This window comes from Lipotes vexillifer, unplaced genomic scaffold (genome assembly GCF_000442215.2).
Source record: "Lipotes vexillifer unplaced genomic scaffold, Lipotes_vexillifer_v1.1 scaffold1003, whole genome shotgun sequence".
Taxonomy (NCBI): Eukaryota; Metazoa; Chordata; class Mammalia; order Artiodactyla; family Lipotidae; genus Lipotes; species Lipotes vexillifer.
Window position 1 is genome coordinate 1,330,724 of NW_006798890.1, and position 16,022 is coordinate 1,346,745.

The window sequence follows — 16,022 nt, forward strand, 5'->3', positions numbered from 1 at the left end:
AGTCCATCACCCTCCCATCCCATCACTGATAGGTCTGTTTCTTTTCATTACCAAGTCATATTCCATTGTTTGAATATACTACACTTTGCTTATCTATTCTCCTGTTGATGGACACAAGGGTTGTTTCTGGATTATTATGAATAAAATTGGCTACCAAAATTCTTATACAAGTCTTGTTATGAACATGTTTTCATTTCTCTTAGCTAAATACCTAGGAGTAAAATTGCTGAGTCATAGGATAGGAATATAAAACTGACAAACTGATTTCCAAAGTGGTTTATATCCCACTGACAATTTATGAGAGTTCCAGTTCCTTCACATCTCCGCCAATATTAGGTATCGTCAGTCTTGTGAACTGGGATCACACTGATGTTTAAGGTGCATTCTCCCCCCACGTGACTAATGATACTATGTATATTTTTATGTGCTACTGTAAATCTTTTGAGAAGTGTCTGTGTCTTTGCAAAATTTAAAAAAATTTTCATATTGAATAGATTTCTTTATGTATTCTGGATACGAATCCTTTGTTAGATATACAGTTGACCCTTGAACAACACCAGGGTTAATCCATGTATAACTCATAGTTGGCCCTCTGTATCCTCTATTTCTCCACATCCTCAGGTTCAACCAACCATGAACCATCCACGTAGTTCTGTGGTATTTACTATTGAAAAATATCCGCATATAAGTGGACGTGTGCAATTCAAATCCCTGTGGTTCAAGGATCAACTGTATGTAATACAAATATTTTCTCCCATTCCACGGCTTGCCTTTTAATATTCTTACTGATGTCTTTTATAGAATAGAAAATTTTCAGTTTTTTTTTTTTTTTTTTTTTTTTCTTGCGTTATGCGGGCCTCTCACTGTCGTGGCCTCTCCCATTTGCGGAGCACAGGCTCCGGACGCGCAGGCCCAGCGGCCATGGCTCACGGGCCCAGCCGCTCCGCGGCATGTGGGATCCTCCCGAAACGGGGCACGAACCCGCGTCTCCTGCATCGGCAGGCGGACTCTCAAGCACTGCGCCACCAGGGAAGCCCCCAAATTTTCAGTTTTGACCAAGTCCAATTTATCAATAATTTTTCATTTCATGGTTAGTATATATTTAAAAAAATTTTTTTAATTGAGGTGAAATTCACATGACATAAAATTAACCATTTTGAAGTATACAATTCAGTGGCATTTAGTACATTCACTTTATTGTGCAACTATCACCTCTATCTAGTTCCAAGACTTTTCAACACCCTAAAAAGAAATCTCAAGCCAATTAAGCAGTCACTCAACATTTCCCCCTTCCCCCAAACCCTGGCAACCACTACTGTGCTTTCTCTCTCTACAGATTTATGTATTTTGGATGTTTCATATACATGGAATCATACAATATGTGTTCTTCTGCATCTGCCTTCTTTCCCTCAGCATGGTATTTCTGAGGTTCGTCTACACTGTGGCATGTATCAGTACTTCATTCCTTTCTACAGTACTTTATTCCTTTTTTCCTACCATCTATCTACCACGATGGACATTTAGATTGTTTCCATGTTTTGGCCATTATGAATATTGTTGCTATGTTCATTCATGTACAAGTGTTTGTTTGAATATTTGGTTTCAATCCTTTTGGCTATATACCTAGGAGTGGAAGTGCTGGGTCACATGGTAATTTTATGGTTAATTTTTTTGGAACTGTCAAACTGTTTTCCATAGTGGCTGTACCATTTTACATTCCCACCAGCAACTTATGAGGGTTTCAATTTCTCCACATCTTCATCATTTGTTATCTTTCTTTAAAAAAAAATTAGAGCCATCCTAGTGGGTATGAAATAGTATCTCACTGTGGTTTTGATTTACATCTCCTTAATGACTAATGATGTTGAGCATCTTTCATGTGTTTGTCGGCCATTTTTGTATTATATTTAGTGACATCTAGTCAGATCCTTTGCCCATTTAAATAATTGGGTTGTCTTTTTAATTATAGACATGTTAAGAGTCCGTTATATATTCTAGATAAAAGTCTCTTACAGATATATGATACAAATATTATCTCCCATTCTGTGGGTGGTCTTTTCACTTTCTCAATGGTGTCTTTTGAAGAACAAAAGTTTTTAAAACTTTGATGAAGTCCAGTTTACCTATTTTTCCTTTTGTTGCTTATGCGTTTTGTGTCATATCTAAGAAACAATTGCCTAACCCAAAGTCATGAAGATTTACGCTGATGTTTTCCTCTGAGAGTTTTACAGTTTTAGTTCTTTGAACCATTTTGAGGTAATCTGTGTGTGTGTGTGTGTATATATATGAGGTAGGGTCCAAGTTCATCCTTTTGCACGTGGATATCCAGTTGTCCCAGAATCATTTGTTAAAAAGACTATTCCTTCCCCATTAAATGGTCTATGTACCCTTGTCGCAAATCATTTATATATAAATGTGAGGGTTTATTTCTGAGCTCTCAATTCTATTATATTGATCTGTATGTCTATCTTTACACCAGTACCACAATGTCTTTATTACTATAGCTTTATAGTAAGATCTGAAATTGGGAATTTTGAGTTCTCTAACTTTATTTTTGTTTTTCAGGATTGTTTTGGCTATTCTGGGTCCCTTGAATTTCCATGTGAATATTACAATCAGCTTGTCAATATTCTTCAAATAAACTAATTGAAATTTTGAGGAAGATTACATTGAATTTGTACACCAATTTAGGGAGTACTGTCATCTTAACAATATTAAGATCTGATCCATGAGGGACTTCCCTGGTGGTCCAGTGGTTAAGAATCTGCCTTCCAATGCAGGGGATGTGGGTTTGATCCCTGGTCGGAGAACTAAGTTCCCACATGCTGTGGGGCAACTAAGCCCACGTGCTGCAACTACTGAGCACAAGGGCCACCACTAGAGACCCCACATGCCACAACTAGAGGGAAGCCCATGTGCCACAAGGAGCCCATGCACCACAGCAGAGGATCCTGCATGCTGCAGTGACGATCCCAACAAAGATCCTGCGTGCTGCAACTAAGACCTAACGCAGCCAAAAATAAAATAAATTTTTTTTTAAAAAGATCTGATCCATGAATATGGGATGTCTTCCCATTTATTTAGGTTTAATTTCTTTCAACAATGTTTTGTATTTTCAAAGTATAAATTTTACGCTACTTTTGTTAAATTTATTCCTAAATATTTTATTCTTTTTGATGCTATTGTAAATGGAATTTTCTTAATTCCACATTTGGAATGTTCATTAAAAGTGTACAGAATACAGCTGATGGGTGTATTCTGACATATCCTACCAGCTTGGTGAACTAATTTACTAGTTCCAATAGTATAGTGGATTCTTTTGGATTTTCTATATATAAGCTCATATCATTTACAAATAGAGTTTTACTTCTTCCTCTCCATCACTTTTGAAGGATAAGTTTGCTGGATATAGAATTCTTGGTTGACAGTCTTTTTCTTTCAGCACTTTTCATGTCATCCCACTGCCCTTTGACTAACATGGTTTCTGATGAGCAATCAGCTATTAATTTTATTGAGGATCTCTTATATATGAATAGTCATTTCTGTTTTGATGCTTTTAAGATTCTCTTGTCTTTGACTCCCCCCCCCCCCCCCCTTAAGTATATCCTACTTGGTGTTTGTTAAGCTTCTTGGGAGAGTAGCTTACTATTTTCCATCAATCTGGGAAGTTTTCAGCTGTTACTTCTTCAAATATTCTTTTGCCCCCTTCTCTCTCTATCCTGGGACTCTCATTATGCCTATGATGATATGCTTGATGGCATCCCATAAGTCTCTCAGTCTCTCTTCATCTTTCTTTGTTCTTTTTTCTTTCTATTCCTCAGACTGAGTAATCACAATTAACCTATCTTCAAAGTTCTATTCTTGAACCTCTTAGTGAATTTCTCATTTCAGTTGTTAATTTTTCTTTAATGATATTCCCTATTTGGTGAGTGAGTGTTGCCATGTATTTTTTAAAGTTCTTTAGACATTGTTTCCTTTCGTTTTGTGGACAAAGAATGTCAACTGCCATTTCAGTAAACAAAAGATGTTGTAATCATAAAGCCATCAGCCACTGTAGCCACCCCTGAGAGCGCACCCTGAGGGAATTCAGGATGGAGAAAAGAGAATACTGGCCCTAGATATTTATGGTGCATATCAAAGGAATAATTTCAATGAGCCCAGTTACATCTTCCCATACATAGAAAAGTGCTAAATTCTTTAACTTGAAATGTGTGTTTCTTTAATTAGCAGTATTCTTTTGATGTTCCACTACATGTGGAACAGTCCCTCAGAGCTATATGAGAGTCTGTATCCCAGGCTTAAGTCCTCAGTAACTCTGCTGAATAAAACATAATTCTCAGCTTCTAGATTGTGCATTTTTTTTTTCAGTTGACAGTTTTGGTGACCACAAAGGGACTCAGGGCAGACTCCTCTGCTTCACCTGACCTCTACAAGGAGCCGGAGTCTTGGTACCAGCAGAGGTCTTTGGGCCCATCTGCCTCAGAGTCCAAACAAATTTGGGTGAGTCTCTCTTGGTTCTCAGATCTCCCAATTATTGGCTGTGAGTTTTATTCAGTTGTATATAACCAGTATCTGGCTTCCCAGCTGAAAGATACTGGGGGAGCCCAGTTGAAAGATAACAGGAAAAAGTACATCCTGGTTCGAAGACACTGCAAGTTGCTCAGTCAAGAGATACTGAGTGATCTGGACTGTGACTGGGTGAGAGGCTGGCCTAATATCTTTTCTAAATGAGGGGCATCAGAAAGCCAGCCTCCAACTAACACCCCAGCCAGGTTTATGTACATACAAAACTTGTACTTACTTAATTGGTAATTAAAGGAAATCTCACCCTGAAAATGGCCAAGATGAGGTTCTTTTATCGTGTTTGCAGTTAAGTTAGAGAAAGACAGCTTGATAAAACATCTTTGCAGAATTCTGACCTTAAAGAAACAAAAGCCCTTCTACAGGGAACTTGCATTTCTCTCCCTGTGCCTTTGAGATGAAAACGTTCTACCTGATCTTCAGACAGAGAGAGAGAGAGAGAGAGAGAGAGAGAGAGAGAGAGAGAGAGAGAGAGAGTGTGTGTGTGTGTGTGTGTGTGTGTGTGTGTTAATAGCCTGTTCTCTGACATCTGGAAGGTACGCATATGGTGTACATTTCACAACCAATTGAACAGACTGGGATTCTGAGCAGTCTTTTGTCTGACGGTTCCAATTCTCAGGGGCTTTTGTCATCTGAACCTTAGTTGCGTCAGCCTGTACAACAAAGGCCTTTACTTTCTTACGCAATAGCCTGTTCTCTGACATCTGGAAGGTACGCATATGGTGTACATTTCACAACCAATTGAACAGACTGGGATTCTGAGCAGTCTTTTGTCTGACTGTGCCAATTCTCAGGGGCTTTTGTCATCTGAACCTTAGTTGCGTCAGCCTGTACAACAAAGGCCTTTACTTTCTTACGCTGTTTTTGGGAGTACACTTTCCAGATCTTGTATAGGCAGCATCCTTTGCACTCTCCTGTGGGGACGCCTCTTGCATCTTATTGGCTTGAGTCACTATTAGGATATATCTAGTTAATGGCCAGACAATGGATCTTCTAAATTGGAGAAAATTCTAAATTGGTATATTTTTTAGAGAGCTCTCATTATAAACAGCTATTTTATTGGTACCTATGATAAAGCCAAATTAGAAGGTGGAAAATATATGTATGTAAAATGGTTAACCTAAGAACTCCTTAGTTTGTTTATTTAACTAATTTATTTAATTTTGGCCACATGGCTTGCAGGATCTTACTTCGCACCCGCGCCCTAGGCAGTGAAAGTGTGGAGTCCTAACCATTGGATCGCCAGGGAATTCCCAGAACTCCTTAGTTTAAAACAAACAAACAAAAAAAACAGTTTGGGAAGCCTTATTTGTGGTCTCTGCTTCCCCTCAGTGGGTCTTACAGATGCCAATAAAAACATTAGGATAATTAATGTTAATTAGGTTGATTAACAGGGAAGTAAGAAAAAAACTGAAAGTCTAGAGACTTCTTCTCAACAAGGTGGAAATTTTAAAGGGTCTCATCCCAAATGGATAAAGAGATCTTTAGACAGTTATTAAGAAATGGGATAAATGGGATAAATAAAATGAACAATAGGATTAAAAAGGTTCTGATACAACACTACCTAAGGTTGGATGGACCAAAGGGACCCTCTATTTAATGTCCCCAACATTAAAGTGCCCCAAACAAGTCTGTTCTATTTACCCCAGTTTAAAAACTATGTGTCGTGTGTGTGTGTGTGTGTGTGTGTGTGTGTGTGTGTGTGTGTGTGTATTTAAAAGGCTAGAAAAAAACTACACTGAGATACCTGACCAACTATTACTTGGGGCAACAGTTAGGCCAATTAATCAAGTTAAAAGATTGACAAAAAGGCCTGAGTGCCTTGGTTCAATCTCTCACTGGGGACCCCAGAGACTTTTATACAAAAATAGATTAAATGGTTGGGGATAAAAAGAAAAGAAAGCTTCTAGGACTGTTGTTAAGACCAAGGCTTGTCGATCGGATCCTGATGGAAACTAGTTAAAGGTATAAAAGATGACAGAATAGGGCTTCCCTGGTGGCGTAGTGCTTAAGAATCTGCCTGCCAACGCAGGGGACAAAGGTTCGAGCCCTGTTCCAGGAAGATCCCACATGCCGTGGAGCAACTAAGCCCGTGCGCCACAACTACTGAGCCTGTGCCAGAGAGCCACAACTACTGAAGCCCGCATGCCTAGAGCCCGTGCTCTGCAACAGGAGAAGACACCGCAATAGGAAGCCAGCGCATCACAACGAAGAGTAGTCCCCACTCGCCGCAACTAGAGAAAACCCGCGTGCAGCAACGAAGACCCAACGCAGCCAAAAATAATAAATAAAATTTTTTTTTAAAAGTTGACAGAATAGAGATGAAAGTTTATATAAATTGGTATATTTAAATGGGCTTTATATAAGATGGTTATATCCCTTTTGCCTAATTACATTGTAGGATAGACATTATGTCTCACTGGGGAATGCTTCCCCTGCCTATTTTAAGACAGCGTATATAAATCTGCCCCTCAGACAATATTAATTAAACATACTAAAAGAAACCAACAAGGTTACCTGAGCCCACACTATATGAAATAAAACCTGGGAGTTAATATTCAGGGGCCAATAAAAATAATAATGGAGATTTTTGCTGTGTGTTTACGCTACACACTCAGAAAGAGCCTTGGTTGAATGCCTTGTGCAAACTTTTGAAGGCATGATAAATTGAACCCTAAAGTTCTAGAACACAGAACTCTTAATTTTCAGATAGTTAGAAATTTTCTCACTGATATAAAAATGCAAATTAAAGAAAATATAGTTGGGCCAATCAATCTTTTAATATCATTTAGGTAGCAGACCAGTTCTCTAGAGAATTTAAAGCAAATGTCTTTGTGTTGCAAACCTCTACAAATCAGAAATATAAATACAGCCCACAAACACCTGAGACTGAGCCTAGTTAGCTCAATCAGGTAAAACCTGAAACCAAATGAGACAAAAAGGCTCTTTTAAACTCAAACTGCTGGAAAGGCTCCCTCACTCAAAATCTAACTTATAGCCTCCTTAAGGGATTTATCAAGGACAAATATAAACCTTAAGTCTTTTCCACACATAGTATAAGCCTTAGTCATCTGAGCAAATAAATTTAACTTATTCCAACTGCTATTTATAAACTAGTAAGTTTATAATACCTGATTCATAACTACATGTTAAAGCTATGAGATCTCTAGTTTTGTCTGTTTATATGTCTGTGTGTACATTATATATACAAGATGTCTCTACCTCTGGAAAATATTATCAAAATTAAGTTTATAGAAGAGCTGATTTAGTTGACTTAAAAGTAAGCACTTACAAACTAAATTTTTCTAAATATAATGGAAACTGGACAGAATGAGTTTCAGGTTCACATGACCTAGGAAATAGTCAATATTAAATTGTATCTGGTAATAGAGCTAGCTTAAGCTTGTTGGTTTAATCAATATAGACATACCTTACTTTTACTGTACCTAGGTTAACTAAGTTCATGTTATTTCTGTTGCAGAGTTTATCAGCAAGAAAAATTAACTTGGTATTGTTGACTGAAAAAAATGCACAACCTAAAAGTTGAGAATTATGTTTTATTTGGAGGACTTGCTGAGGACTTAAGCCTGGGAGGCAGCCTCTTAAGTCCCTGCTGAGGACTTAAGCCTGGGAGGCAGACAGATCTAGGAACTGCTCTGAAGAGGTAAGGGAGGAGCCAGGATATATAGTTTCTACATAAAATCAGGTAGTTGGAACATCAAAAGATTACTGTTAAATAAAAACAGACATCTCAAGTTAATGAATTTAACACTTTTCTATGTATGGGAAGATGCAAGAGTCTGGGCTCACTGAAATCATTCCTTTGATATATATGTTATATCTTAACTATCTAGGGCCAGTATCCTGTTTTTTCCTCCATCCTGAATCCCCTCAGGGTACACAGTCAGGGGCAGCTGCAGTGGCTGATGGCTTGATGGCTGCAACATCCTGTTTACTGATAATGGCAGGTGACATTCTTCATCCGCAGTATGATGATATCTTCATAAGTTATAAAATAAAGGTAAATGAGACAAGAGTTTACAGGTGAACTCTTAGGAATAATTATGTTTTGGGTATGTCTATCTATAGTTTCTCCTGATTTTTGGTAACTTGAGTTTTGCTAAGTTAAATTAAATGATGAGAATTCACTGACTATCCAAGTCATTTCAAATAAAATACTGGAACATTAATTGCTAAACAGGTCTAAACTTACCTACTTTTGTCTCCTTACAAGAGGGAAACTAAAGATGTCTGGGTTTATTAGACACGTCTTGTACCACAGTGAGAAAAGAAATTATGCTATAAGATATATGTTTCTAGAGGTTCTAGAATATTCCCAAATTTGCCAATCAGGAAATGCTAGTATAACAAACAGTTCACAATTACTTGCTGCTTGTCAGTTTTGCTAGAGATTAAGATTTTTAAAGGTTAAAACTGTAATATGTAATTAAAGCCACTAAAAACAATAAGGGAAATGTTTCAGTATGCAAGTAAAGTACGATGTGTGTTTTCAGCAAAAGAAGGTATGAGGAATGGAAATACATTTTAAGGGGAACAAGTGATTTTGTCCTAGAGCTGGTTGTTTCTAGATGGAAAAATAAGGAACAAATATGGATACAGAAAGTTGTGGAAGGTTTGTAGAAAGGAAGCCCTGAAAAAGGAGTTTTGCACATGGTCAGGCTGGGATTAAATTAATGAGGGAAATAGATTTTGTTATTAAAAGTAGGTTGGGGGGCTTCCCTGGTGGCGCAGTGGTTGAGAGTCCACCTGCCGATGCAGGGGACAAGGGTTTGTGCCCCAGTCCGGGAAGATCCCACATGCCACACAGCGGCTGGGCCTGTGAGCCATGGCCGCTGAGCCTGTGCATCCAGAGCCTGTGCTCCGCAACGGGAGAGGCCACAACGGTGAGACGCCCACGTACCGCAAAAAAAAAAAAAAAGTAGGTTGGTGCAGGACTAGATTTGGTTCCTTTCTCTATTAAGAGAAAAAAATTTTCTTGGAATACTGTTTTTGATAACAGATTATATGGGTTTCTTTGCCTTTAGGTGATATGTATTTGCTTTTGAAATCTTTTTTTTTTTTGTCTGCATTGGGTCTTCATTGCTGCACGCAGGCTTTCTCTAGTTGTGGCGAGCGGGGCTACTCTTGGTTGCGGTGTGCAGGCTTCTCACTGTGGTGGCTTCTCTTGTTGTGGAGCACAGGCTCTAGGTGCATGGGCTTCATTAGTTGCAGCACATGGGCTCAGCAGTTGTGGCACATGGGCCCTAGAGCACGTGGGCTTCAGTAGTTGCGGCATGTGGGCTCTAGGGCACGCAGGCTTCAGTAGTTGTGGCACTCAGGCTCAGTAGTTGTGTCTTGCAGGCTCAGTAGTTGTGGCGCATGGGCTTAGTTGCTCCACAGTATGTGGGATCTTCCTGGACCAGGGATCAAACCTGTGTCCCGTACATTGGCAGACGGATTCTTAACCACTGCACCACCAGGGAAGTCCCTGTTTTTGAAATCTTTTGTCACTTTGGTTAAGTGAATAAGTATTATTTCACAATGACCTATGATCCTATTTGACCAAGTCAAACCTTTTAAAACCTTTTTGATATTCTTGACACAGTTCCCAAATATCTAATTCTAACTGAAGTTCTTTTGACCTCCAGCTAACTCTGGGAAGCTTCAAAGGAACCCTGAGGCATCTCAGAGAAATATTAAACTAATTAGGTTTATTTGGTATGTTAAATTACTTGAAAAACATTGTCAAGTGATTGGAGATAAACCTTCTTAGATTATGCTGTGTGGGTAAATGTTAATATAGATATTCCAAATTTTATATGGAATTCCTAAAAATCTGATTGCCCTGTTATGTTATCAGTCATAATTCTAATTATTATCTTAAAATGTTGTATGTCACAGAAATAACCAAGTTTCTTGTCAATTACATTGTAATCCGATCTTTAACCATGCCATTTTAAGTCTTTTGTCATTTACAGACAATCACTGTTTTACTTTGATGCTTTTATAAAATGAAAATCTTCAAGAAGATTCACAAGGACTTTGAAAAATATTAATTTCTGATAACTTTTAGATCATACCACTGAAATGGGTAAGAAATTACAAAAGGGGCTTCCCTAGTGGCGCAGTGGTTAAGAATCTGCCTGCCAACGCAGGGGACACGGGTTCGAGCCCTGGTCTGGGAAGATCCCACATGCTGCGGAGCAACTAAGCCCATGCTCCACAGCTACTGAGCCTGCGCTCTAGAGCCCGTGAGCCACAACTACTGAAGCCCACGCACCTAAAGCCCGTGCTCTACAACAAGAGAAGCCACCACAGTGAGAAGCCCGCTCACCACAGTGAAGAGTAGCCCCCGTTCACCGCAGCTAGAGAAAGCCTGTGCGCAGCAACGAAGACCCAACGCAGCCAAAAGTAAATAAAATAAAATAAATGCATTTTAAAAAAAAAAGAAATTACAAAACTCTAATGGAAAACCCAATGCCTCCATCTAGATCAACAGGACTTAATTACATGGGACTGAATGAACTGATAAATATGATTTATAATTTTATGACTTTTTCTGAAATATACCAGCTTTTAATCTTGGCTTTCCAGAAAAGCTTTCCTCTTATGGCAACCATGACCTACAACAAATTGAGAAAGTATACCTTTGTAAACAAAGATGAAACATTAATTTTTTTCTCTCTACCTGATCCCTCCTGCATTTGGCTTCTCCAGCTGGGTCCCCTGTGGACCTGATGGCTTACTGTGACAATATTACAACTACCTACACTAACCATTATTTTAACTTGCTCTCTCTTGTTGTTTTCAAATTATTTATACCTTGTGCCTCTCTTTGCTGCACTACAACTTTATTAATTTACTAGCTATATTACTTATATCCTGTCTGTTTTATAAGATTGTTGTCTCTTGCATTACCCAATGTGTAACCAGGACTCCAACAAAATTAATGATGGTTAAACATCTTGAGGCAGTTGACCATATATACAACTCTACACAGAATAATTGTAATAGTGCAACTCTAGATATGGGAAGAAGCAACAAGGGAAAACATTTCCTGGATAACAGACTGGTAAGACAGGCGATCCAGAGAATTTAAGATTATCAGTAGGACCTGATCCAAAATTAGCACATTGAGTAGCCTACCAATAGGCTCTTTGCCTGATCTAGGAATGAGCCTTCCTAGCTCACTGGGAAAATGGTCATGAAAGGCCTCCCAAGCACTGGTCGAATTTATGATCAAGAGGAGGCACTGTGGACAAAGAATGTAACCTGCCATTTCAGTAAACAAAGAATTTTGTGGCTATCAAGCCATCAGCCACTGCAGCCACTCTGATGGTGCATCCTAAGGGATGCTCAGCATGGAAAAAACCAGAATACTGGTCCTATAGTTAACGTGCATATCAAAGGAATAATTTCAATAAGCCCATCTCCCCATATAGAAAAGCACTAAATTCATTAACTTGAAATGTCTGTTTCTTTAATTAGCAGTAGTGTTTTGGTGTTCGACCACATGGGTTTTTTTTTCCTATCTTTGCTTCTCCCCTACCTGCTCAGAACAGTCCTTCAGAGCTATCTGAGAGGCTGTATCCCAGGCTTAAGTCCTCAGTAAGTCTGCTGAATAAAACTTAATTCTCAACTTCTAGATTGTGCATTTTTTTTCAGGCAGCAGTTCTTAGAACATATTTTAAATAGCTGGTTGAAAGTTTTTTACCTTTTAAGTCTCATGTCTGGGCTTCCTCAGGGACAGTTTCTATTGATTTCTTTTCCTGGATATGGACCACACTTTGATCCTTTGCATGTCTTGTAATTTTTTGTTGAAAACCGGACATTTAAAATAATATAATGTGGCGACTCTGGAAAGCATATTCTCTCTCTCCCCTCCCCAGTGTTTGTTGTTGCTGTCACTATTGTTTGTTTAGTGATTTTTCTGAACTAATTCTGTAAAGCCTGTATTCTCTGTTATATGGGACTACGAAAGTCTCCAGTTAGCTTAGTGGTGAGATAATGACTGGACAGATCTCCCTAAATGCCTGGAGCCAAAAAGTCTCCCAGTCTTTGCCAAGGGGCTCTGCAGGCATGTTTGGACAAGGCTTCATCAATCACCCCAGCAGTTAACAATTCAGCCTTAGCCTTCATTTCCTGCTGGCACAAAGCTTCCAAATCAGCCAGAGGTTAGAGCTTAGGACATTCTTAGATCTTTCCTGAGCACATGCATAGCAAGAGCACATAAGTGACCTTCTAGATTCCCAGGAATATGTTGGAACTTTTCAAAGCCCCTACAGAATCTCATTCCCCAGCCTTTCCTTTTAAGTTTTCTGGTAAGCCTATTATTTGCCTCAGGGGTTTTCCACTGCCTCAGGCAGATGCAATCTTAAATAACTGCCTCAAATCGTTTTTAACAAATGCCTCCTACACCAACATTCTGTGAAAAAGCTTTTCCTACTGGGATAGCTTCAAGATGTGTCAAATAAAAACAACTTGTAAGTGGGATCTTCTAGATGGTCAAATAATGACAATCCTCTGGGAATGGGGCTTTGAAGGAGCTCTAATCCTGTTCTGCCTCCTCTGGTGGCTGCCAGGCTGCTCATTTTCACCATGATTGTGGGCTGTTGGCTCTCAAGGCTACTATGCAACTAGGGAGGGAGGAGATGGGGATAGGGCAAGTTAAAAATGCCACAAAGCTTGCTGTTCTTACGGAGGTTCAGCCATTTTTCTTGAACAAACACTACCCAGAGTGCTGCAAGCCTTCCGTTCATTTCAGAGTTATGAAAAAGTTGATTGAGCATTTTTGTCCATTTTCCATGGACTTTATGGAGAAAACTTTTCCAGGTCTTTAGTTGGCTATTTTTGCTGACATCACTTCTCTTTACTGATTTCTTTATCTACTTAAGTCTATCAGTTACTCTGAGAGAGGGATGTTGACATTTCTACCTATTTATACATTTGTCTCTTCCTTCTTTGAGTTGTCAATTTTTGCTTCATACATTTTGAAGTTCTATTATTAGGTACATACGCATTTAGAATTGTTAAATATGCTTGATAAACTGACCCTTTCATCATTAAAAACAAAATGCCTTGCTTTATCCCTGGTAGCAGTCATTGCCTTGAAGTCTATTTTGTCTGATCTTAACATAACCATATGGGTCTATTGCTCACATATACCAAGCACATGGGAATCCAAAATCAATTTATACTCAGATAAAAGGGTATAATCCTGATACTCTGCAAGCAATGTCACCTATACCTAATGTCAGGCTTTTGGGCCCTGAAATCTCCCTTTAATTATGCTGCAGGACCTAAAAGCTTTCATTCAGGTCGAACAAGGGTTTTTCTGCAGATAAGCTCGGCGATGGCCTTCCACAGTAGCCCTCTAGATCTTCTCTCCTGTGTATACCACTTCTAGAAATTCTGGCCCACCCCTAGTTGCCTAGGCTCGGAATTCTGTTATTGAGCCATGTGGGTCCACACATATCTACTTTTGTAGATATGACCAAAATGACCTCTGACTAAAACTTATCCCTGTTCAGGGCCAGCTCTAGGCTCCCTTGGCACTGAAAATTCCCATTCCATAGTATAAGCAGTGAACCTATATCAGGAATCAAGAGAACTCAAGTCTGGATTTGTACTGAACAGACTTGTGAGGCAATAATGCACAGGACTAAGAATGTGGAGCCAAACAGCCTGACTTTAAGCCCAGCTTCACCAGTTGTGTGACTTGGGCAACTTCCTGATCTCTCTGCTTTAGCTACCTCACTAGTGGAAGGTGAATTAGAATAGTGCCTCTCTTATAGGACTGTGTGTGGTTCAGATGGATTCATGTAAGTAAAAATTTTTAAATAGCACTTGGAACATACATACAGCAAGTGCTATCTAAATGTTGGATTTTTTTTTTTTTGGTAGTGTTGGCAGTCTGTTATTACAGACTACAGAGTTAATTTTATCATCACTGTTGCTGTTACGTGCCAGAAATGTAGCATTTCATGAGCAAGTTATAGGTGTCTTAATGCTGGGAGTTACACAGTATTATAGAAGCTTAAGATTTTGCTTAAATGTTTAACTGTCCTTTCCCCTCCTCTCTTTAAACAGCTATACTCAGTGTGCAGACTAGACTATGGCACTAATCTATTTATTCAAATCATAATAGTCATAAATTTATCAAGTACTATGTATTCTTCCTTGCCTCTATCATATTATAATTATTTATTTACTTGCTTGTTTACTTATCTGTATCCTCCAGAGTGCCAAGGGTAGGGACTGATTTTGGGTTTTGTTTGTTGTTGTTGTGGTTTTGGCTGATCCCACACATGGCTTGTGGGATCTTAGTTCCTGACCAGGGATTGAACCGTGGCCCTCGGTGCCGAGTCCTAACCGCTGGATCGCCAGGGAATTCCCTGGGTTTTGTTTTAAAGAAGAAAAAGTTTACAATGACCCAAGATACAATCTGGGAAATGCTAATTAATTAATTAAGGCTAATTAGCAAATGCCAATTGGCTAATTTTGCCACCAACCTTCAACTTGTCTGCTTTGGCCCTCATTTCCAGAAGCTTCTTCTCTGTGGCATCTATCTGCAGCCCCTCATCGCACCAGTTCACAGCCTCGACATAGTTTTTCAGTTCCAGATGGCATAAGGCACCTGTAGAACCCAGCACCCTTAGTATCTTTGGACAACAGGCATGGGAAGAGCCATCCTTGAACGGGACCCCCAACCTTAACCAGCTACCAGCCAGTACCCTGAAGGGAAAATGGATGGTAAAGACCCTTGTAGTACATTCCCCAGACAAGGAAGACTATTTCTTGTATCTTAGATCAGAAAGATTTCTAGGGCCCATTCAGCTCAAAACTCCTGTAAGCCTTTCTGGTATCAAGGACTCTTAAAGTAGGGAAGGCTACAGCTTAGTGGCAAAGAAGACAGTCTTTGGAATCAGACAGATCTGGACTGGAAATCTGGCTGTCATTTACCAACTAAACATTAGACAAAGGACTGAGCATCCCTGAGCTTCAGGTTCCTCATCTATGAATGAGAAGAATAAAGTTCATCTCAGATGACTTTCTTTAAATGGAGAGAGAAAGCAGAATTTGTCTCAGTCATTCACAAAAGCAATGGCAAGACCAAAGACATTAGATCTCTCCTAAAATTGTTCTTGATGGCTACCAGTTTAAGCTGCCTCTCCTTTAATCATGTTTTTTCTCCAGTTAGCCTCTTTGGGCTTTCCACAGAATTTAAAAATATCACAACTGTAAGGGTTTAAATGTCAATAGAATCCAACCTTATCTTCCAGAGATGGGCATACTGATACTCAGAGTGGGTGTCTCGCCATGGTCACATGGTAAGGTAAAAGTGACAATTCAGTCAAAGTACAGACTTCCAGACTGTGGCAAATTCCACAGGACTATACTCAATTTACTTGCCCATCTTTGTTTAGTACCTCCTTTCCCTA

General features: G+C 39.2%; 1 protein-coding gene across 1 annotated transcript in view; it reads right to left on the minus strand.

The window, feature by feature from the left end:
* Positions 1-16,022, minus strand: part of TTC4 (tetratricopeptide repeat domain 4) — a 41,194-nt gene that overhangs the window by 18,294 nt on the left and 6,878 nt on the right. Inside the window, 1 exon segment of the mRNA XM_007471140.1 lies at positions 15,093-15,217. Coding sequence (XP_007471202.1) covers positions 15,093-15,217 — 125 coding nt within the window.